This window comes from Pterocles gutturalis, unplaced genomic scaffold (assembly GCF_000699245.1).
Source record: "Pterocles gutturalis isolate BGI_N339 unplaced genomic scaffold, ASM69924v1 scaffold11680, whole genome shotgun sequence".
NCBI classification, from domain to species: Eukaryota; Metazoa; Chordata; class Aves; order Pterocliformes; family Pteroclidae; genus Pterocles; species Pterocles gutturalis.
The window spans coordinates 25,762-50,587 of NW_010138318.1; the positions used below are offsets into that span (position 1 = coordinate 25,762).

The 24,826-nt window shown below is 36.4% G+C and overlaps 1 protein-coding gene across 1 annotated transcript in view; it reads right to left on the reverse strand.

Moving 5' to 3' along the window:
* Positions 1–22,889, reverse strand: part of INTU (inturned planar cell polarity protein) — a 39,133-nt gene extending 16,244 nt beyond the window's left edge. The window contains exons 1-4 of the mRNA XM_010082958.1: positions 22,309–22,889; positions 11,230–11,315; positions 5,025–5,228; positions 235–353 (exon numbers count right to left, since the gene is read on the reverse strand). Coding sequence (XP_010081260.1) covers positions 235–353; positions 5,025–5,228; positions 11,230–11,315; positions 22,309–22,786 — 887 coding nt within the window. The 5' untranslated portion in view covers positions 22,787–22,889. The remainder of the gene's footprint in view (positions 1–234; positions 354–5,024; positions 5,229–11,229; positions 11,316–22,308) is intronic.
* Between the last annotated feature and the right edge of the window lie 1,937 nt (positions 22,890–24,826).

Below are 24,826 nucleotides of genomic sequence, written 5' to 3' on the forward strand. Positions count from 1 at the left end.
CCATAATACAGTGCCACAGAATCCCAGTTGACAAAGGAATTTCCCCAAATCAAGGTATATCCATGCTGAGCAGTCCAGCTTCAGGCATGCTGTTCTAGTTAAAACATTCCTGCCTGACAGGTAGAGTCGCTCTTCTTTTGTCTAGAACTTGATGCATGACCCATGTGTATTTTTCTGTACATGTATGTATAAAATAAGAAAAGCAGTAATACATTACATTTCAAATACTTTTACCTGATAATCTGGGTACCAGTAACACTTTCCAGTATGTCAGATAGTGTGAGAAATATCCCTCTCACACTTTTCAGTTTTTGGGATGCTTCTGATATGGGGTACTGATAAAGAATTTCTTGCTGTGAAGAAAGTTAGCTATTAGTTAAACAAAGCAAAACGAAAAGCAAAAATCACCAAAAAAAAATCCCACAGAAAACAAGATCACAATTTTTTTTTCTGGCATCAATTTTTTTAAAGATGAAAGCTTTTTTCATGTACTTTTGCATGGTATCAGAGCAAGCAGTGGTCTGCACAGACACACTGGAAAGTTATAAAATGCACATGAATGTTTATGATAATTTTAACTTGGACTTCTTTAGAATCATTATTATATAGAGAAACAGAAAATGACAAATGTTATGGCCACTGCATTTTACAGCTTAAAGTACACTGTTAACAAATCTGATTCCAAGAGATAGCTAGTCTGTTTCTTTCAATATTTAAATTGTGATTTAAGAGCCATATTGTCCATCAAACACACAGCTCTTTAAAATATACAATAAGAATATGAAAGCTCCAATCTCTCTATATAACCCTACCTAACTGCTTTACATGTATAGTGCAAAATATAACTGAGGTGTACACTCAAATAACATATACACCATCAACAATATTATTACCAAACCTCTGACTCTTACAAAAGTCACCTTGATTCAGTTTCTACTGATCTTCAGTTGATCAGTAGAGATAAATATTTGTGACAATTATTCTTCTTTTTCTAACCACTTCTTTAAAATAATTTTTTTATGTAAGCATTTAAATAAATTTATATGAGTTATTTCAGCAACCATAACAATATAGTAATAAGCAAACACATTCCCTACATTTATTGCTTTCTGCCAAATCACAATGGGCCAGAAATAATGCACGTAATATTAAGCATTTCCGATGCAAAGAGCATACTAAATTATCTTTATACACAAATAGAAAAAATGCAGATGTGATCAACTTTCCTATTTATGTCACGAAGCACATCCAGCCCATGCCAATACCTGTTAGAAAAGTTTCCTTCATCAAGATTAAAAGAATGTAAAGTTTCAATACAGAAGGACCTGGCAAACTTTTAATTCTTACCCAATTTAATTAGCTCTATTTTCAAATACTCATGAGTCACAAGGCTTGGTTGTTTTTTTTTTTTTGATTTTTTTTTTTTTATTTTTTTTTCCTTGAATCAATCCCTCAGCTGGAAAAATCCTGCCATTTTCTAATTACTGCACTACAAAGGGCTAGAAAGAGCCTTTTTTTCTCCTCACTATGAACTGGGGCCTTTACACAAAATTCATTTGAGAATTATCTGTACACTTTCCCAGGGAAAGAAAAGACGACTGTAACAAAAGGTTATAGCTCCATCATCTATGTATCTAAACGAGTTAGCAAGGTTCAGCACACGCCACCGTACAAGAGCAGCTGTCTTGAAAGCAAGGCTAAAGTTCATAGGCCAACGACAATGGAATTAATAAATGAGAAGTAGCTCTTCTTTAAAAAAGTGTAAACCTTCCCTTGACCAAAAAAACTCAAACCTGGACAGAGTATCTAAACTGATGGCTTATCAAACAGCTTCCCTTTTTTATTTTTACTGTATTAATTTCTCAAACTGAGCCTAAATAACACTGAAGGAAAAAAAAAAGAGTGCAGTCTTGACAACATAAGAAATAGCTAAAAGAAATCGTGTCAAAACAGTGCTGACCAGCTAAAAACCTGTAATCATCAAGCACAGGACACTGACAACAGATGCTTTAAGTTATATCTTACATAAGATTAAAAAAGAAACAGTAGATGAAAAGACAACTACGAATTCTTAAAGATTAATTCAGAAATTATAAAAACAGGAAGAAGTGCTCCAGGAAGCACAAGGCAGTGTCTGTATGATCCAAGTTACCTTAACATCTACTCAGTAATCCCTACCTTGCAAGTACGCTAAACACGTGCTTCCACTAACACTGTCAGGTAGGATGAATAGGAACATTATTCCTTGTAAAATATGGTATCACCAAAATCAGTGCAAACACATAAAGATGTCTGTTATAATTTTAATACTGACCTTGAACTAAAACATTAAAAAAGACAAAATTAACCTTATTCACTGAAACCATTTTCATATGGGACAGTCCCACATGCCTGCACACATCCTACATTCTTTCTAATACTACTTTTGTTTGTTGCTAAGTAGACAGGGCTTACAAGTCTTAGTGCTCATTAATTCTATTTTTGTGTGCCAAAAGCTCACAAGTGGAAGAATTAGTTACTAGTTCTAGTTGCCATTGTTTACATGGATGTGATCTGCATACCATGCTTCCTCTGGGTAGGGCTAAAGAAGCTTAGTAAGGGATCATTATATTTTTGTTGTGCAAATGGCACAGGTATATAACCACCTCAGTGATAATTTGAAGTACTACTGTAAACTAAATCTGGAACAGTGTATCTGCAAGATAAATGTCTCTTACTGTTCACCAAATTAAAGACAAATGCCTTGAAGAAGGCAGTATTCTTTTGTTAGGAGCTGTTATAAAGAGCTTGATTACACCAGCAAAGCATCTCTCAACATTAGGGACTATTGGAGTCTGCATAACTGCCAAGACTTCTCAGGAAACAATTCTTCCACAGTATGAAGGGAGAACAAGCGCATTACAACCCCTCTTTTGCCTCTGCTCAACATTCAGAGTTAATCCTGTTTCTTGGGAGAGTGTAAAGACATAATGGAGCAAGAAAGCAGTACTCCATGTACTCTGCAGTGCAGGAATTGCAATGAGGCATTTGCATATCTATTCACCTACTAACAGAGGAGTCAGAAGCCCTGAAATATTTTTTTTTAATATTTCATAAAGTTTATGTAAGTGACCAAGAGAACACTGGTCTTTAAGTCTACAGCAATTATCTATAGTTGTTCTATCCATATAACATCGCAGTCTTGGACTACAAAATTAAAATTAAAGAAATAAAGAACTCTTTGCAGTATGTAAGTGAACTTTGATAAAGCATCTTAAGTTTATTAATTTGCAGTTAAATGAGCTCTTTTCATTTTTATTATAGGGAGATACCAAAGCAGAAAAATACTGTGGTATTGTATGTTTTAATGGAAGCAGCCTCAGGGTGGGAAAAAGAGCACAGAATGACCTTGCCTGATTCCAACTCTATAAAAAAAGTAATTATAAGAGACAGTTGTATAAACTAATCTCTGCTGAAGGTACCTCCCATTAAAAAAAAATGTAGCTCTTAAACAGGATTGGAGAGAACTGCAAACCAAAGCTTACAATGTTAGTATCTAGCTGCAATACACAATGAAGCATACATTACTGTAAAAATATTGTGTTAAAGGAATATGATTTACATTGCAAAGGCAAGTACTCCAGAATGATGAAGTAATGGATTTATGGTTGCCTAATAAGACAATTATACACAGCATCTATCCATCTTGTCCTCTGCACAAGACAGGCATCCTTCAGAAAAAAGGTAATACTTAAAGACAATGTCTTGATGTGTATGTACAAAAGGCCTGAATTAAATTTGCACAGGTGCCATAAATCTGTCATTTTCTAGCTTTCAAGCACTCAACTCTGCAAACTTTACAACATTTTTCATGTGATATTATGAGATCATGTAATTTTCTAGTGTTCTCCTTCCCAGTCCTGTCTCTAGAAAATAAACTCCATTATGCGGAGTTGTAACACTTTTTCTCTATTACACATCACCAACAGAGCAATACAAACTTCTATCACTTGAAAATGGCATTAAAAAAAATAAAGACATCTCAGAGAAGGGATAGAGCACTGATGAGATCTAAGGATTCATTCCTGGGGAGAGAGAGTGCAAGCTGACTGTCTTCTGCCCCCCACTCCATCACTGTCCTGCCATCCCACTCCCTGGGGACGCGTAAAACTTGTGCTTCATTTGATGTCTCCACATCATAGATAATACAGATAACTGGGCACTATGCTAAATCTAAGGAGAATTTAGAGAAGGGGAAAATAGTCTTTTTCCAAAAGTCTGTTCCTAACAAGTCCACTTTGGCCATTTGTCACTTTCAGATCAGGCAAGAGGCCAAACTCAGCCCTCCACTCTGTTCTGTATCTTCTCTGCATTCTGAGTGGAGATCTGTAGCTATGGCTACATCAGGAACAACATCTACACAAACTTACTTACAATGGGTTATAGGTACACTGGCAACATTTTTCTGAGGAATGCAAAAAGGAAAGAAATGTGTAAGGAAACTTTACGGGACAAAGAAAAAGTACTTCAGTAGCTCAAAAATGTTCCCCAAGCAATAATCAACAGTTGATTGCAAAGAGCAGACATGCAAGAGTCCTGTGAGGAAAGGCACATTAGCACTCAAAACAGGAGGGCTGGACACATTATATATTTGGACTGGCAACAGCTCCTGCTGGGGAAAATTTTTTTGACTAGGCAGATTTCATAGTTCAAGCTTGAGAGATGTGTTGAACACATCACAGTGAGCATCTGAGACACAATAATGAACTTCTGAATTTATCTCTGCTTTATCTGTTAACATCTCTCTCCTGCTCTTTATGTAAAGACATTTGGCAGCGTTGAAGTGATTTCAAATTAGTCAGCAGTGACGCTAACTTTTTTTTTCCTGGAATTTCAGGCCTTATTTCTGTCAAAATGGACATTGAACAGAATATTCACTATTCAAAATTATTAGCAAGATTTCCTTCTTTTACATCAAAAGGCATAGCAGTTGCTGTTGTCAGTCGTTACCTTTCATCTTCAGTTTCATTTAGTTAGCCACATACCTCATCCTTAGACGTTTCAGAGTCCAGTTTCAGTGTGAGGAACATAATAATATGAGGCACGTCTTGCATAGCCTGTTGGAGGTCAGTACTATCTTCTCCCCACAGGAGCCGAACCAGATTGTTCATACTTGACTGTGCCTGTTTATACCTTTGCTGAGAAGTTCCTTCAGTCTCAAATATTGATGTTTCAAATGTAAGTTTAACCTATTAAGATAATTAATTATTGTGAAAATAAGGCTGGACTTAAAAATGACGTTCTAATATCAGATGAAACAGATGCAGTTTGAGCCCTTTAAGAGATTAAATTTTCTTAGCTTTACTGACAAAAATGTAAGCATTAAAAAATCCCTGCTGGTTAAAGAAAACCAATTATATATTTAGCATGACATAACCATCTATTACTAAGGACAAAGCCAGCTATTACACGCTCTATGAACCATGTGAGTAAGCATGTGGTTTGGTGTGTTTTTATACTTAATTCTTACAGTTTTGAGAATGGAAAAATATACTTACTGCTCTAGGTTTGTTTGAACACAAAAACCATTAACAAGCTATTGAAACATACACGATATTTTACTTTTTTCAGAATGTCAGCACTTTCATAAGTGTATACCCTCAAGGCTCTTTCAGGAGCATTTCTTTGCTCTTTTGAGCACACTGACAGATACATTTGCAAAGGAAAAATCAATTTACCTTAGACTGCAAAAGTTTGTTGATTTGTAACACTCAGTAACAATTCTTCTTTCAATATGCCAACATTTTCACTATGTTACCTTTTTGTTAATCTGTAAAGTCAGAGTTTCATTGCCATATTTAACAATGGCACACAACTAGCAAGAAGCATAAAAATAGTTTACATCACTTGCTGCACTGTGTCTTCAGAAGAAAAAAAAAAAGATAATCCGAGCACTAGCATTCTCTCTTAAAAAAATAACTTATAGTTTAGATGATTAAGCTTACTTTGTTTACTGTTCTTTATTTCCCAAGCAAAGTAAAAAATAGGAGTTTTAGAATAAGTGTATATTTCCTGGCTCACAAGCAACACAAAATCCAAACTTGGTGGGGAATTATGTTTCACAATTTGCTTTACAGACCTCCTTTTTATGAGCACTGCCTTAATTATTTCAGTTGTTCCAGCAGTGATGCAATGAAAGAGTATTTTTTTTGTGAATGAACACTTCATCCTAAGTATGAAAGGATATGCGAAAAATATTTAGCTCTTGACTGTGCATAAAACTGTAATTTTCAAGGAGAATTAATTGATTTATTTTCTTGCATGATACCTTAGTTTTCATCATTGTTCAAAGTGACTGAAAATACATCCATTTGGACAAAGTAGGCACACTCTCAGTTCCCTCTTTCATATGTGTTTACTCAAGACTGTTTGTCTGCCTTAAAGTATCCTTAAGGTGGCTATTGACTGGGAAGTTCTAAACATAATACATCACACCAAATCCTGCTCCTCTTTCAAGTCAGTAACAGTTTAGCCTAATGATTGATGCAACAAAAAGTTTCAATTTTCCCAGTTGCAATAAACTTGAAAAGCCTAAGCAGAAGTAATTTATACATTTAAATAGAGATTAATTTATATTTTCGTATTTGTGTATGTGTGCCAGCGTGTGTATGTGAGGCATGCCAGCAAGGAATAATGGTGCTTTAAAACACCCACTGCCTGTCAAACTAGATGAGAGAGAAGTCCCGTAATTGGCTCTTCCAGATACATTTATGTCACTGGCTGTCATCCCATCTCACTCTGCTCCCTCCTGACACTTCTCATTAATCCTTTCCTCTCCCTGTTTTGGCTGCTGTCAGCTTGTTGTTCTCTTTTCTCTTCCCATTCTCTGGAAAAGCACTGCATTCCGTCCTGCTCTCCTGCCATGTGCTACCACTTTCTTTTCTGACAGTAACTCATTGCTTGCTCTCTCCTCATCATTTCAGTTTCGATTTATTACAATGCATAGTAACAGGAATCAAGGAGCAGAAACACCCAGCTAAGAAGCAGTGGCTTTTTAAGACCCAGTAACTTGATCGTTCACAGTTCTATAGATGTATGTTTTCTCCTCTGGAATTCTGTAACTCAGTTCTCTTTCTTTCTCACACCATCTGCGTGTATTTCAGAGGATTTTCCTCATATCTTGTTTAACTTCCTGCAGATTTCCTCAAGGCTCAATAGTTATTTCTCTTACTTCTACTACAGCTTGTCTGTGGACACTTACTCCTGACACTGAGGCTACAGTCTCTGCACTAATGACGCACAGATGTAATCCTTGCTGCAGTCTACATTTTAGTCTCTCAATTAAAAAAAAAAAAACAAAAAACCAAACAACCCAAACCCTCACTATTTCTGGTCTTAGAGACACAACGGTATGGCCCTCAAAACACATTGGGCCAAACAGAACGTTAAGTCCCCCTCCTCCTGTAGGTGTCCGTGCTGCCTCCTGTGGGCAATACCGCACCGCTCAGATGTCAGGCCACTGTATTTTGAGAAAGGTCTTTCTCCACAATTCGACTCCAAGTTCCTTTCCAACCTTTTTGATTCTAACAGCTTGAAACATGACATTTTCTGTTCCTCTCCACTTTTGTCCAACTTCTAATCTATTTCCTGCTTTTAAAAAACCAAAATTACTGTGAAAAAGGCCATCTAGGCTGGAAAATGCTGTCACAGAAAACGACCAAGAGACTACATTTTTACATAGCCTAAAAAACTTTTTTTTTGGGGGGGGGGAAGAAATGAATCTTCATCCTGAGCAGTGCACAGGATCTGATTAAATATATGACTACTGAATAACTCTTTTGTAAACACTATTAAATCTTTCACAGTTTTGATTCCATTTCTCTTAAAAAAAAAAAGTTCAATGCACAGCAGAAAACAAAAGGAAATTAAATTAAGAATGGGAAAAGCACAGAAAATATTAGAATTCCACTCTGTAAATATACAGCCTGCCCACATTCTCACTACTTAAAACAGTTCTCAAAAATAATTTAATCACACTGCAAGAAGGTACTCATGAAGGTGACAATAACAGCAAACTAGGAGGTACATAGATGGGGATTTTTCTGCTTAGGAAAGATGTGACAGAAGTGGAACATGACAGAGCTCTCCAAAGTCATGGAATGATAAGAAGAATAAGATATGGACAGTTAACTACTCCTGATTACACAGAAAGCTGGGGATATGAAATGCACTTAATTAGATGTCAGTTTGAAAACCAACAAAAATGAATGTCACACACAAATCAGTTACGTAAATCACTCCTACAGGATGCTGTGGAGGTCAAAGGAATTTTAAGAACTAGATTAAAAAAGGAAAAGGTACAAACCCATACGTAACCCAACAAGTCCCTAACTATTGACTGCTGGAAGCTGGAAGAGTAGATGAGAAGGTCACTCTGTGTTTGATTTGCTTCTTAGTACTCTTTTCTTAAACATTTGTCAGTGTAAGAAATAGAAAATATTACCATTACATCTTTGGTCTGACACAGAAAGGCATGCTTTCTGTTTATCTGCAAGAAAGCTGTATGTCCTAAAATATGGATTTTATTACAGACAGAGCTGGTGGCATTGCCTGCCTTTTTAAGATTGCCTGCCATTTCCTGTTGTAAGGCTCTGTTTTCCATGTGCTTATGGTTTGCACAACTGTAACTCAAAATTTCAGGCTGAAATTTCCGATTCTGAATGCCTGCCTCAGGCTGAATATTTTTAGAAAGTTCGGGGTAAAATGGTTCTAACAAGTTCCAAGTATCAGGGTAAGGAAAAGTGTATTCTTCTAGCGTATCTTCCCCTTCCTGTTCTGTCTTCTTTGTCTTGTGGTGCTAGCAAACAGCAGCTATTTTGATTATAGAAATGTAAAATTATATCGACTGCAGAATGTAACTTTATCAGACTATCCCAAGCTTTGATTGAGGGGTATGCTTTGGCCTGTCATATTCAGTGACTGCTTTAGAACTTCTAAACAAGATGTCCAGTGCTTTAATCAGAATCGGGACTTTATCTTTTCAGGTGACACGCAAGCACACAAACAGAAACAGTTCTGCCATTAAAAGACAAAAAGGAAAAAAAACCTGATGTAGTAGTTGGACTTTATTGGTCAGTAAATACACCAAACTAGCCCCTACATGCATAGAAGCTAGTTTGCCTAGACTGAGGAGGTAAGGATAACAAAAGTCTGGAAACAAAACATAATAATCAGAAATGTGCTGCAACTGAGAGCATCTAGGTAGGTAGTTTTTGAAATTACTTCCAGTAATTTTTAACACTGAACCCAGAAGAGCAGTGACATATCTTATGTAACTAACTTATAACTATGGTAAAACAACCTTTTTTTGTTTATTTGTTTTATATCTTTTGCAATTAATGATGAAGGGGAACACATTAACAATTTTGCTTGTGTAACAGCTGTGTTTATTACTAAATCTCAGAAACAACAACCCTCTTTCTTAAGCAGCATGACCACAGTGTTCTACACTGCAAAAACCCCAGAACTCTGTATTTAAGTTCTCCGCTGGTCTATTTCACCAGTTACTCTTCTGGCTTGATTCAAACTGCACAGCAACAAAGGAATAATTGCACTTTAATAAAAGGTTTCAGAAAACCAACATGACAAACAGTTATACATTTCAAGTAATCATCGTCTACTTGATAGTTTTACTGACAATGTAAACATTAATGCTGCATTAAAAGTAATTACTATATAAAGGGTTGCATTGCATCTGAGCAACAAGTAATATGTATACTCTAATCTAGCAAGGATACAATTAAATGAACTATATAATCTCTGCTTTTTTAATCATTCTGGTTTTAATCACAGTTACAGCAACTCCATATTTGGTCAAAGACAGGCAAAACAAGGTTTTTCTACCGTGGAGCTCTGCCAGTGTCTGACCACAAGTCTGGTAGCTTAGGCAAGCTTCATACTGTCAAGTATCTTGGAAAGCTTCCTAAACTGACATACTAGCACTCAATCTTACTGCAGTTGCAGAGTTAGTTCTACAAGCAGTTACACTGCGTAAATTGTGAACAGAAGCAAGTTTAACAAAACCTAGAATTTCCACTTCTTTTTAACTCTGGACAGTGAAACATTTGTATTATTATCACCGCGTATATGCTACCTCAAGAAAAACTACCAAGAGGTTACAGACACACTGTGAAAGACACTATAGTTTTAATCTGCTCCATCTCGTATCTACAAGTTGCATCTTTTACTTGTCTTCCCATCCACTAGGAAGTGGATTTAAGAAGAAAAAAACCAAAATACTTAATTTTATGCTACTAACATACTAAGCAATTAACGCCCTCCTGGTTTAATTCTGAAATAGCTAATTCTTTATTAGTTATTTAGTTCTTCATTATAGCTCCATAATTATTATTCAGCTAGAAGAGAAGATATGTGCAGCAGGTTTTGGGGGAAGAGACATTATTCATTTGGGTCAGTTTTTTGGGGTTTTTTGGTATCAATTTTTATTATTGGCTTCTGTCAGTCTTCATCACTGTTCAATTTTGAAAGCTCTTAAATACTCAAGAATTTATTTTTCTATTTAAATATGAAAGCAGTATCAATTTCTCCATATAAGTCTTCTTGCCATCTTTTCCCGTAACTACAACTATCACTGGCTAAAAGTTTGTGCATGTCGAAAAGGAGTTACTTCTCTGTATTCAACAAGAAGTAATTAGTTCTGATGCAAGTGGTTAACATAATAATAAAGTTGTTTTCTGAGCAGGAAAAGTAATGAAACTTGATTTTCCACATATGTACATAATAATTCTCATAGAAAAAAGATGAATACTCAGAATTCTGCAAGCATAGAATACTTGATTCCTACACTGAAGGGGAAAAGAAAAAAAAAACAGTGTTATGTTTAGTCTAGACTTAGAAGTACGCTACCTCTTGCACCACACTGCATGTGCGTTCTCACTCTGGCTGGTGACAAACAGAATATGTAACAGCTGGACTGTGCCTTATGTTCCATAATGGGAAATTAGCTTAACTCACTTACTTATCCCTACCTATTTTCACAAAACTTAACCAGAATTAAACTCTGAAATTTCTACTCTCTTTTAAGTTTGACTGAAGTCAGACAACGTGTTCAAAAAGTAGGTGGGGAAGTTCTAAGAAAAAGACCACACAAGTTCTGTTCCCTAAGGAAAAAAGGCTAGAAACTATATTTTTTTACAGAGGACATTTGGAATAAATGTTCAACTACTGTACCTGCATAGGACCTGGAATGCAAGACAAAACCCTTTCTATGTTTTCAGAATTCACATCAACATCGTTTACAGCAACTAGAGCATCTCCTGGAGATAAAACAGACAAAAGCATAAGAAAATTAGATGGTATTACACCACTGTACAAAGCCAAACAGTGTTTTGATTTAAAAATGAATATGGCATTCAAACGATCATAAGCATCTTTTTGTTACAATTAAGTAGATGGTTTCTATATGCAGCATTTACTATGTTTAGAAACATCAGTCTGTTACCTCAATGCTCTCAAAGGCCTTACTGCCACGCTTGTATCTTTTTACAAAAATAAATGTCAAAGCCTCTTCCCTCCATCCAGGCTTACATCACTCTTGTTACTTGATCATAAAACCCAAAAACTTCACCAATCAAGTTAAGTCCAAGTAGAATTTTTTTTTGCCTCTGAAACGGCCTCTGACTTGCCAGCCCTTCTCCAGTGCTACCTCTATTGACATAAACACTGCGGTTTTTCCAAAAGCACACCAAAACTTGCTCTTCCTGTAGCAGCTTACAAGTTCCGGGCCATCACGTACACCAGAGGTTTCAAATGTTGCTGGAGCCTAACTAGGGGAGAATCCCACCACGCCCTAGCCCCTCTCTTTGAAGCAGTCCTGGCAGTTACCTTGCCCCTTAGTAACTCAGTTCCGTTCACTAAACATGCAGAAAATAATTCACTTCTGCTAGGTCATTTTTGTAACCCAAATGCTTGATTAAACGAGCACAAGAGTTGGCAAAAGTGAGACAGGGACTATGTAGAAAAGATGGGACAGATTTCAGCCGCCCTTTCTTGTGGTATTGAGCAGTTAATTTGGCTTAGCATCTTGTGAAATGTCACTTATCTTGACTTTTTTAAAAAATAAATCACAGCTACCTCATTTCATCCCTATACCTCCTTTGTCTCTCAAGCCACATCACAATGTAGTCCTTTCTCTTCTTTTCCATGCCTTGCCCACTGCAGTGGCTTCTTGTTCAGCCCTCTTCATGCTTTTATCTGCCAGTTCTTCCTTCATAACAATATGTTGCATTTTCTAAATCTGACTCTCTTCCCATTAGTGGAATGGGGAGAAAAAAGTTTCTCAAAGAAAAAGTCTTTAACTTCAAATGGAAAAGGTTTGAAAAATTAAAGGCACGAGTTATGAAGGCAAACACAACCAAACTAGAGCTTACACACTTCAAATCCACATTAAAGTTTAAAGTGCCAAATTCAAAGTGGGACTTCTATCTGAAGTGAGGAAAAATATTCTAGAGAAGTATCCCAGTAATAATTAGTTAATAACCTCTCCCTCATCCCCCTCAAAAAGATGTGTGTTTAAGCATGAAGTGTATAAGGACAAGAGAGACCAGTGGAAAAAAAAAAACAAACCTGTGAAGTTAGAAAACATAAACCTAAAACAACACCAAAAAATAAAACTACTTAGATCTGGCAAAAGGAATAGAAATTGAAAAGTAAAAATAGAGGGGGTTTTGGCCATTTGTCTACTTTAAAAAAAAAAAATGAAGCAGCAGCAAGAAAAGGATACATATTAAAGATATTTCAGGTACGGTAACAGGAGACTAAATCAACCAAAAGATTTGATTACTTAAGCTGCCAATTTAGAACATCAGTCCAACACTTAAGGTGAGATTTCAGGTTCAGCCTAAGTCAGGAGAACTCACACTAAAAGGATGGTTGCTCTAATGTCATGTTGACTTCCAAAGTTGGAAGCGCTTTTCAGTATAAAAGAAACACTATATCACAGAGGAAGAAACCAGTAAATATCACTGGAATTACAGAAATATAATGGCATTAAACAGTATATTCATTCTCAAGAAGGCAGCTAAGTAAGATAAAACATGAGAAAGACAAACACGACACCTGGATGCATTAGGAAAGGCATTTCCTTTGAATGTAGGTGAGTATTAATAGGACCTGACAGGATCCCAACTACAACTCTATTCACCTGTGCTCAAGAAAAATGAAATCAAATGAGATAAGGTATATAGAAGCAATTCTGCAGTGACCATGGGAAATGAGGAACCCATTTAAGTTGGTTAAAGACCAGGAGAGTGAAGGTTTAGGTATGAAAACAACTGGAGTAGAAATGAGAAGGTTCTGTAGTCTCAAAAGAGAGAATTTCGAAAAAGCTTTCCAAAAATCTACCTAGGGCAAAATACCTAAGATGAGACAACAGGAATTTATAAAAAATACTGTACAAAGTGACTGCCAGTGGCACCAGGATACAGGACTTGATGGTTCATTAGCTCCTTTCCAGAGCCAAATATTCAACTTCAGAGTAACAAACCAGGCCTTATTTTCTACTTGATTTTCTTTGGTGTCACTTTCGGTTGTCTCTGCTTTCTGTCCTATTGGGTAAAAAACTTGGTTAGTTTACAGCTTCTATCTTCTGTCTGTAGAAAGGGAAGTAAAGAAAATAAATTAGCTTACTTTACATTGAAAGTGACTTGATTCCAAGGTCATTCTTACTCCTTACAAGTGTGAAGGAAAAATATCAAGAGCTGCTCTGGAAGAGCAAATTAAAAACGGAGTCCAATTTTGCTTGAGCTGCTCCCTTAAAAAGTACCTCCACATCATCTCCAAGATTATTAATATTAGCATTTAAGAGAGTGTAACATGCAATGTGAAACAATAAACAACTGAAAAAAATTTAAAAAGGTTGACTGAGGTACTAGATTTTCTTTCAAACTAGGTACTCCTGAGCTTTGTTTTCTAAGGAAATGAGGCTTCTAAAATTGTATTATGAATAGCTTTGATCCCATTACTAAATTTCATCCAAAGCTGGAAGAGAAGGCACAAGTCATGTTACATGCTACAGGTTCTCTTAATGCGCTGCTGGAGAGAGGAGCCCCCCCTCTCTTTTCCTTCCCTCTCCTGCCCCAGGTAAAGCTACACCCTGAGCTCAGCAGCTGTCCTGTTTGTGCCCCAGGCTGGCCAGGCAGTACAAAGGCAGTTCAGAATCAGACACAGCAAATGCTGACTTGTCCAAAAAGCGGTCAACGGGCAGTAGAAGGAATGGTATTGTAAGAGCAGTATGAGGTATCCCCATGTATGAGGAAAGGTGTGAGGGGAGGAATTCTAGGACTGGCATAGCAAAGCTATGTGGATAGAACATAAATACAAGGACAGCTGGACAATTCATCACTTCCTCTGTTCACAGGTTTTTTTTATTATTATTATTTGTTTCTATGTTTATATCTCATCACTCTTAGGTGAGCCTTATTGAGAAAAGTGAATTAAACCAGCATGTCCTTCACAACTGCGCTGCTACACCTGCAGGGTTCAGAGAATTCTATGAAATCCAGAACATGCTGAGCAGGCTAGAAGCTGCCATTGTGACACTTATGCTTTTCTCCTGCACCAGGACATATGAAAAGGCATCAGAGGCAGCGTTACAGCAGTATTCAACTACACCTGCTAACAGGGAAATCCTCAGCCAGGCAGTTGCAGCAGTGCTTATCACTCTTTCAGGCAGCATGAAGAGATTAGAAAAAGGATACGGATTCATAAAAAATATGCATGTTAGTATAACTATATTTTAAGCCTTGACTTAGCAACAAAAACATACTCAACTGCAGAAATAAAGCACTGAACAACTGTAAGGTTCAGTACATATTTCAAGTTTTCTAGGAAGAAGACTTGGTTAGCTCAAACTAAGACAGGGATAATAATAACGTGCACACTAATGAAAAGCAGAATTTCTGTCTCTAAGGTCTCTCCATTTCCTGAGAATCTAGTAGAGACAACAGAAACTGAAAGTTTAGAAGAATCCTGACAGCGTATAATTATTTCTATCTTTTACCTTGTTGTTAAATACTATCAAATACAACTGGAATTCTTCCCAGGTACTAGGCTGATTGATCAAAATTGATGCAAAACACAATTAAGGCCAATGGGAGAAAGAACATTTTTCTTAACTAACCATCAGTAAATGAAATACAGAATCCCAAAAAAAGCAAGCAATATTCCTCTTTAATATACTAGGCAACAACCAACTGCTCACATTTTACTTTATTTTACATTAAAGTAAAATTAATTTCTGTTCTTTCTTACAAACAGTAAAGAAATGGTTAAGTTTTATTACACCTACAAAAATGTTATAATTCCTTGGAATTAATTAAATTGCTTTTTCTATTTCAAGTAACAGTAGCTCTCTTCCTAAACTCTGTGTTTCTTGGTGCACAGTACAGTAAAGTTTTAGCCTATCAAATCTTCAACACAACAATAATTCAAAGACAGGAAAGTCCAGAGTTAAACAGCATTTAAAAGCAACTCAGTAAAGCTGTGCCAGAGCCCCAGGACTTGAAAATTAGTAATCAAAAGCAGAGCATTTGGGCTACTCTAATGTAACAAGACATTATAAACAGAATTACTACCTTCTTTGTTGAAGAACACTGTAGTACCATGTAGCAAAGATCATAATTCACTAATACAAGAGAAAACATAAATTGCTCTTATACTAATCTGGAGCACTGTTTTAACAAAAGCTGTTTGTGTTCTGTTTGTTTTACTAGAGATGTTATAAATTGTGTTGTAAAGACAACAGTCGAGTCTTCTAATCCACAAAGATAGTCAAACCAGCTGCACGCATTTTTTGTGGAGACGTATGCACCTTAGCACTTAAGGGAATATTTTTGAACCACATCTCCCAGGGTGGAATATACAGATTTTGAAAGGAGAAGGTCCATTAGTATTTACATGTTACATACTCAAAGTGTTTTATTTATTTGATGCCTAATGTACATATGTAAAACTTTTATTGCAGCAGTAAATATTTATTCCATTCAATTTGTAAAAGTGCAATTATGTACCATAAATGGAACAGCTTTCCAGCAGATACAGCCAAAGCAGTCCTCTAAGGCTGCCTTCATTTTGCCAGAAAAAGCTGTATTACTATCAAAGATCCGCAACTTGATGTACAACTGAGAAAAGCTACATTCATTCATCAGTATGGACATCCCAGAACTCGGTGTGGGGGGTGGGTATGTTTGTGGGGTTTTTCCTTCTTTATTTTTGCTAAACACAACAGCACTCAAAGAGTAGAGACTATGAACTAACAGAATGAAAGACATCTTGGCACAATAGGAAGCATGTAAAATTATGAACACAGAATATCTTAAAGCAGAACAAAACCACAAGATCTATCCAGTGTGATAATTAATGCCAGCAAAGGAGTTTATATATGCAAGTGTTCATTAGAATTTCACATCTACACTTTATTTGAGAATTGCTTCCTCCCTTTCAGCAGTATGAAAAAAGAAAACTTACACAAAGTGAGACTGACCTAAGTCTTCAGACATTAAGTCCATCCAAAAATAGGGCAAATGTATAAATTTTAGTCTGATTTCACTTACTTAATGCTTAATCAGTTTAGGTTAAATGAAATAAAAGGGTAAATGGTGTTTGCAATTGTTTCAGTTGCTCTAAGAAAAAAAAAATTTTTTAAACTTATCATTTGCAGAATTAAGTCAAATTTTTGCAGACTAAAACATTGCTGAATTTCAGATGGAGAGAGACGTTTCACTAGCAGAAAGAGAAAAGTTGTACAGATGGTACTGCAAATACATTTTTCAATCATTCTTGTCCTCTATGAAGTCGGTGAAAAAAACCCTCCAACTGACTGAAGTACAGAGATAAAAATGAACTTCCTCCTTTTTGGTGAAACAAACCTAGCTACATAGACAAGCAGACATTTGCATGAAATGTTTTCAAACCTGATATAATGTAATTGCTTTTTTTGTTATAGCTTTTTCAACAATGCAGTTATATACAAAAGTTTTCCTGTATAATAGTATCTATGACAGCAGTTAACCTGCTCTTACTGGCTTGCATTTCTCCAAGCCAGCAACATCGCTATTGTCTGTCATGAAAGTCACCAGTATATATGTTAAAAGATGAAGAACCTTGAAACAAAGTCTCACTCAGTTCCATTTTTAGAGACACTGTGAGCAGCTGCAACAGAGGAGATAAATTTTCTTCTGGCAGCTCCAGGTTATCAGGCCTTGAACCAATAAATTCATCTTTAGAAAAATACAGGTCCTTCTCTTTAAGGAATAAAGCATTTTTTTTTTAATCCAATAATAATGAATAATTATGCTTTGGAGTTCTATCACTTATAAAAAGATTATCAGTCCACAAAGGAATTGTAGGATGTCAATATATGTTCTCCACACAATGCCAAGCAGAACTGAATTTTACTAGTGATGGAAGAGAGAGAGAAGAGAGGCAGGAATTCTTTCCCATTTTCTTTGTTCTATATTTCTATCTCCTCATTAGAAAAGATGTCTCACATCCAGCCAGCCTTAACTAAGAACAGTGTATATTAATCTCAAACATCTAGTTTGCACATGGCTGATGAAATATTCCTGGTTTTTTTTTTTTTTTTTTTTTTTTTTTAAGAAAAAGTTTAGAAAAAAGTCTTTGGGACTGCTGGTATCCCTGACATGTTTATTTTAGAACTGCCTACATAAGGCACAGTTCTACTCCTGTTAAATATCCATTCCCTAGAGATAAACCTGCAAGCACCATTTCTAAAAGCAGATCTTTGCATTAAGCCATGGTACACTGATTGATAAGTGAATACCACTTCCATACTGTGATGGAAAGTGAGCATTTGTGGCTGAATTAAAATCAGAACCATGCTGTTCACATGGGAGAGGATTGAAGACAATTTTTTCATGAAATCCTGATATTTAATTTCCTCTGTTCTTGCTAACAACTTGGTGGAAGTACTTATAAATGTTCACATACTCCTTTCCAAAAAAGGCAAAGTATGGAACACATTCTACTGAAGAAGGCCAGATCAATTACTTGCTTTATATGTTAGCAGGCTGCTTTTACCCAAACCAATGCTGTTATGCTTCAAGAGGAGATTAAAAGAACATAAACGACATCCCAAACTCCACAGTAAGAACATAGCAAAGCTTATGCAAGCTCTGAATTTTTATCTTGCGTGCCCAGCATCTCTACTTTGGAGAGCCTTTTCAACAAGTCCACCATATATGGTAATTCCTTATGAAAATCTCAAACTCTTACAGTATTTTGGTCCTTTCAAGGACATTTTTCTGACAGGACTCTTAGTTCCAGGGTCTACAAATGACAAAACCAGCATTTACTCTGACTTAGAAGATGGCTGCAAGTTGCTTTTTATGTAAATGTATTACTGTTTTAAACAGCTCATCTGTGCTACAGAAATTTAACAGATAGACTTGGCTTTCCAGCAACGATGGCCTGTTTCACAAAACCTTCAGGACTCCAACAGGGCTGTGTTTTTACTATTAAAATTAAACAAGCAAAGATTGCTACTTAAACTTTTCTTTATTCTGGGGAAACAAAAAAATAACCCTCCCATATAACACCACCAGAATTATTGGATTAGAAACCCATAGAAAAACATTTGTCACTAAATGGGGCTGGAATCTGGGCCTTTCAACTGAAGCTTGCAATAACAGCCTGCATCTTTTGCATACTAGTTTAAAATTTGATTACTCTAGCCCACCTTTACTATTATCCAATATTAATCCTTGTCCTTAGGTAGCTTTCACACTTTTCTGACAATTGTACCTACTGATCAGGTGAGAGAATTAATGCAAAACATTCCGATATTTGGTGATGAGAGCAGTTAAGAACAGAAGAGAATTTCAAAGAGGATAACAATAGTATGCTCTGCTAGTGAAAAGAGCTTTTCTGTATTTTCAGTATCATTGGAATTACTTTTCCATTTGTACTATAGCAAAGATGATTGTCAGCATTTATAAGTATCCCCTGCTGTGAATCAGATACATTTCAATCTGAAGAGGGAAGAAAAAAAAATCAAATTGTAATGGCATTTCCTATCACAACACTTATTTGCCTGGATCTAAAAGTGGTAGAGCTTTTTATCTTTGAAGATACACTCAAAGATGAGACTAGAGAGTTTTACATAGCAGACTGTGCTTTGCATATTGTTAATAATGAACTCAGGCAAGAAAAAAGTTTTGCCAGAAATACAAAAGACAGACACTTAAAAAAACATGAGATAAAAGCAACTGTATTTCATCTTAACCAAAATGAAAGAGACAGCAAAAATTTAAAAATCAATGAGGGCTTTTTTGTTTTGAAAATTTAAGATGGATGCTGAACTGCCAAATATAAAAAAAAGACAAATGAGCTGATACACAACACATGGATAGAGTGGCTGCTTTTTAGTTACAAAACAGCAGGCTTTTTTTAGCTTGCAAAACTTGCATTTACTTTCATATGGTCAGTGCTTGCATTCTACTTGGTTAATAAAGTACAGCAACAAGACTTATGACTTCCATATGCAGTCTTAAAAAAAATTAAAGTGTAGTGCACAAATAATAAACAGATGTTTTAAGTGTTCAAAACTATAAGAGATACATAGTTCAGAATAAATTGAAGAAGCCACCTGAGGAAAGTGATTATTTAGTGGGGAAAAAGCAGTTATTTCTACTAAAAATGTTAAAGCAATAACCACTTTGTAACTGTTTATTCAGAGTGAAAAAAATCAAGAGAGTTTAGTCTCCCTTATGATTCAACCTTGGAAGCCATTTAAGTGGCTACCATACTTACCAGAAACAAGTTAACTGATCTACCAATGAAAATAAGAGGTGTCTGACTGAAGCTGAGCCTGGAGAAGGCAGAGAAAAAGGGTATTTTCTTACCTAGGGTCTTTTGTTTTGTTTTGTTTTCATCTTCGCAGTACCTGAAAGAGCGATCTGAAGTTTCATGTTAATTGGCAAAAAATTAAATTCAATAAGTAACAACTCCCTGGGTCAAGATTGTCTGCCTCCACCATGTGTGGCAAACTGGTCACCAGGACCACCACAATATGTAATTTTAAAGCATGTATTTTAAAAGGAAAATATACTTAGCATTTGTTTCACAAAAGACTACTACAAAATAGTGGTCTGCACCACTGCAGGCTATTGAAATATTAAAAAGAGAACAAGAACAGGTTAATATCTATGCCTGTGCAGGTCAGTGAAGATGAACAAAGTTATAACCAAACCAGCCAGCAGGCATCAGAGTTTGATCAGTATACTGATCAGGTTTTTGACATTTGTGATGGCTCAAGAAGCTGCTAACTTTTGTGCAAATACTTCAGTTTTAGACTGACCACAGAAATATTCTTTACTATTTCCACAGTTCACAACAGGTTTCCTAAAACTTGTTTTTAACAACAACAAAAAGCAAAGTTCTACTGTATTTTTCTTGAACTTTGTGTCCAACTTCAGATTCTGCAGGGGGGATCTGAGGATGCTGTCTGTTGAAGTACAGTTGCTTCTAAATTAGGCTCCGGGTGTATACCATAACTATCCCATCCTCTGATGTGCAATGCAGAGGCAGTAAACCACACAGTTTTTTGACTGGAATAAAAATTTTTAAACTGTATATTCTTAAGCAGACAACACTGAAACCTGAGCATCTAACTTATGCAAAGCACCCCTGTTTCTAGACACCGCATAAAAATTCCAGAGTACTCAGCGTTCACTACAGATATATAATTTGAAAGTATTTTTATATGAAAATTATACATTTTTATACTGTTGGCACAGAATACACTCATTTTCCCAGATAAAAGCTGCATAACTACAGTATTAAAGTATTTGTTTCTAGTGTGCAAAAATAGGAAACCAAGTGCTACAGATGAAGTACCATCTCCAATTAGAAGGTTAGCTTCCCCTCCTGGATCTGGTATTTGCCTACACTGCTCTGACTTCACACCTGCTCTTACAAACATGCAATTACAAACAAATTTGTGTCCCAAAATTGACTTACAGGTTAGAAATACCCACTGTTACACTAATTAGACTAGATACCATCGAGCACATCAAGCTGAAACTCCCTCCTCCCCCTTCTGCATCCCCCCCTTCTTGACTAATCAGTTCTTTCTGGTAAAATTTGAAAGTTATCCAATTTTCTCTCTGGAGTATTCTTCAGCATCCCTACCAAAAACATGTGCTAGAAGAATCAGCTAGTCAAAGCACGATTTGCCTTTTTAAACAGACAACACTGGAATTTCAAAAGCACTCATGTTGACTTTGTGGGATTTGTGCTACTATAGCATTTAGATTTTCATGGTCTCCAAACCAACACGACACCTTTGCTCTCTCCCTACAGGGAACCAACTTCAAGGGTAATTAAGCACCCTTCCACCCTTTACAGATGTAGGCTAGCTGTCTCACATGTACTGTCTCTGAGGTTGGGGTCTTGTGAGTGCCAAGTCCTTTTAATGGCCTCTTGATGCTCGAAGTGGGAGTTATTTCTGCTCCTTCACACAAGTTCATTCCCCTCCGTCATTCACACTTGGGTGTTTGTCAGACCTTCTGTGACCCAAGTTTAGCACATTACACCAGGAAAAACTAGACAGGCAATTTTTCTTCTGGGTTAGTTTGCTGCCAGGTTATTTAGTTCCATCAGCTCATGGAAGTGTCTGACAAGAGCCAAAGCAATACAAAGGAGAGCTGCTATACTGGCTCACTGCCTCCTCAAACTACAGCCCCACTATGTAGTTGGAGGCCTTCTGATCACAACTGCTGAAGAAGCAGCTGTTATACTTGCTAAACAGAAGAATATCCAAACAAGGCTGTGCAGAAAGTCTGTAACATATGAATATATCTTACTCAATATTTTTTCTTCATTTTTATGGTTCAAAATCCATTTAAAGCATATATAGTGAAGCTTTTATCTAAGAGGGGGTGGTGTGGAAAAAAAGACAAGACAATATTTGGCAGACTATAGCTTTTCCCCAGTCCCACTTATCTACGGAGCAAATTCTGCATTAAAATCAAGCTGGGGAAGGAAGGGTATTTGTTGCTCCAAGTTCAAGCTGCTCACTCCCTGTACACTCAAAGGATAGTCATCTCCTTCCTATATTAGCACCTTCTAGTTTATGTCACACTTTCTTAAAACCACTGATACAGTAAAATTGAATAGGTAACAAAACAGCAGATGCAATGACATTTATTTAAAATAATCCCTCAATAACTGACAAAATAGTTGTAAGTAAAGGAAGAGTGCTGAAGTTTCACTGTTCGTTGGATTACTTACCAATCAAGATTTGACCTGTTTTAATTGCTGAACTACCTGGCACCAAGCCATGTACTACAAGCTTTTCTTCACTGAATCCTCTGATGACTTTATCCTTCTTGCCTTTTTTTTCTGCTCTTCTGCTGGTCCATGAAGACTGATGGACAATCCCTATTAAGGCTTCCAGCAGCCTGTGCTGCTCATCTTCTCCAGCACTGTACAGTTTTCTGGGATTTACATAAACATACACGTCTTTGTATTTTTGCTGAACTGTGACACCCATTTTCTGAGTGGACTGGTGTTTCAGTATGGAAGTAGGACCAGTGGAGTGCACATTACAGCTTCCACTGCCTTTCTTACCAGAATGCTTTGGTAAAAGATTCTTCTTTTTTAATATCTTGGTCAATTTCTTCAATTCATACTTTCTTTCTTTTCGTGATCCCTCTTGAATAACTTCAGCTTCATTTTCACGAAACCTGACGTGATTCACTGCTGGCATTTCTGGACAGCTGTTCTGAAGCAGAGCTTCTTCTTCACTTTCACTCAGTTCTAAATAAAATAATTCCCCATTTTTCTGCACACCATCCAACCATTCAGGCTCAAGGTCACTGGGAAAGAAAGAAGAATGATGAGTGACAGCTCTGATATGGAAGACTGCTCTGCAAATGACATCTGATTACTTCAAGTGGGGAGGGGATAGGGAGAGTGCAAGGGAAAAAAAAAAAGTACGTTGCCTCCTGAATATGGAAAGCTCAACTACTTTAAGTCTGCCATGAGGGGTAAGAGCTCTTCTCAGACAAATGATGGATATGGTGAGGAAAAATTTCTTCAAATGTTTTACAGCCACTGTAAAAGGCAATATTCCTTTTTCTGGAAACAAACAAACAAACCCAACCCCAAAACATTTCTTTCATGTACAAGTTTTAATTAGCAATTACATTCATGGGCACAATAAGGCTTTCTCTTAGAGAAAAAATGCCATCCTATTATTTTTCCCTTATGCATTTATATGGATTGTACTGCAAGCCCTTTGAAAGACAAGATAAACATTTTAATATCACCTCAATATAACCAAAAAAACCAAGACGAAATCTAGGTAACACTTTTTAAGACATGTTCAAAATAGCATACTCAAGCTCACATGCAAAAACACACAACAAAAAAGTAAAGAGGCAGCATCACTACAGAAAAAGTTCTAGCAGCTGGAGTGGATCACTTTGAGTCACTAGCATCAAGCTGCTGCAAAGCAAAGGCAAGGCAACTCCAGGATGTATTAACAGGAGTACCATCTGCACGGCACAAAAAATTTTTTGTCCTAATTTGGCAATGGTGATGTGTCAACCATGGCCAGTTTTGGATAGTACATTTTAAGAAAGATGTAATAACTGGAACAAGCCCAGAGCACAAAGACGAATAGTAAGTAGTTTAGAAACATGTCTTAAATGGAAAGAGACTGAAGGAAATCTTACTTTTCTGGCAGAGAAAAATCCCAAACAAAAAATGATAGTTGAGATGCAACAGGCCAAATTGTCCACTCCCTCACCCCAAGATGAACCACAGCGCATTGCTACAGAACGATAAGGATCAATAACTGCCAAAGTAGGAGTAAGGCAGTGGTTTAATTTACCAAAATATTTAAACTAAATAAATCTGTGATGTTCTGTAGCAAAAATTTTCAGGAACAGGTCACAGAATCATAGAATGGTTTGGGTTGGAAAAGCTGTTTCTTCTTTGAGGTAAATGTCAAATTTCAATTTGGATGTCAGTTCATACACTTGTGTTCTCCAGCTTTGTCATGTATTTTTATTAGAACCTACTATATGGCCCAAGGAAAAAAAAAAAGGAAGGGGTTACACTGGGTACACTCAAACAGAAGCACTCTAGACAGAAGGCTCGTCAAGGAAGAACATATAGCAAAGTCACACTATGCGAATAAGCTGATGAAGACATAAGACTCTGAAAAAGCATCTCAAGGGCATGAATTGCTCTCCTGGAAGGCATTTTCAGGAGCGTACTGTAAAGAAACAATCACTTTCTAAATACAGATCCCTACAGACATCTAAAAAAGCAACATCTGAAACAAGAAAACTGTACCTAGGATGACAAGTTTTTTTCCCTGATGCTGTAAGTTTCACAACTGATTTAAAGCAAGCTAATTTTTTTTTTTTAAATCTCATTTCCATATCTGTTCCCTCATGCCAAAACAAGCACTTACAGAATAACCTGAGCTTCCATATTGGTCTGGAAGCTTCAATCAAGGGATCTAAAAATCTAGAAGACCCACATTCCTCTAAGAGCAGTTTCACTGATCCCACACAGGTATTTCTTTTTCGGGATAAATGTCTGAAAAACTGTGAAATTGTCCATGTATGGAAGAAAAATACTAGAAATGAAGAATCAAAGTTCTGATTCAGAAGCAAGAGAAGACTGTTCACATCCAAGGAAACTTCGAAACAATAAACAATCAATATCTATGAGCCATGTTTTAAAACAATTAAAGAAAACAACAAGTCAAGGAATAAACATTTTACTGCACTGT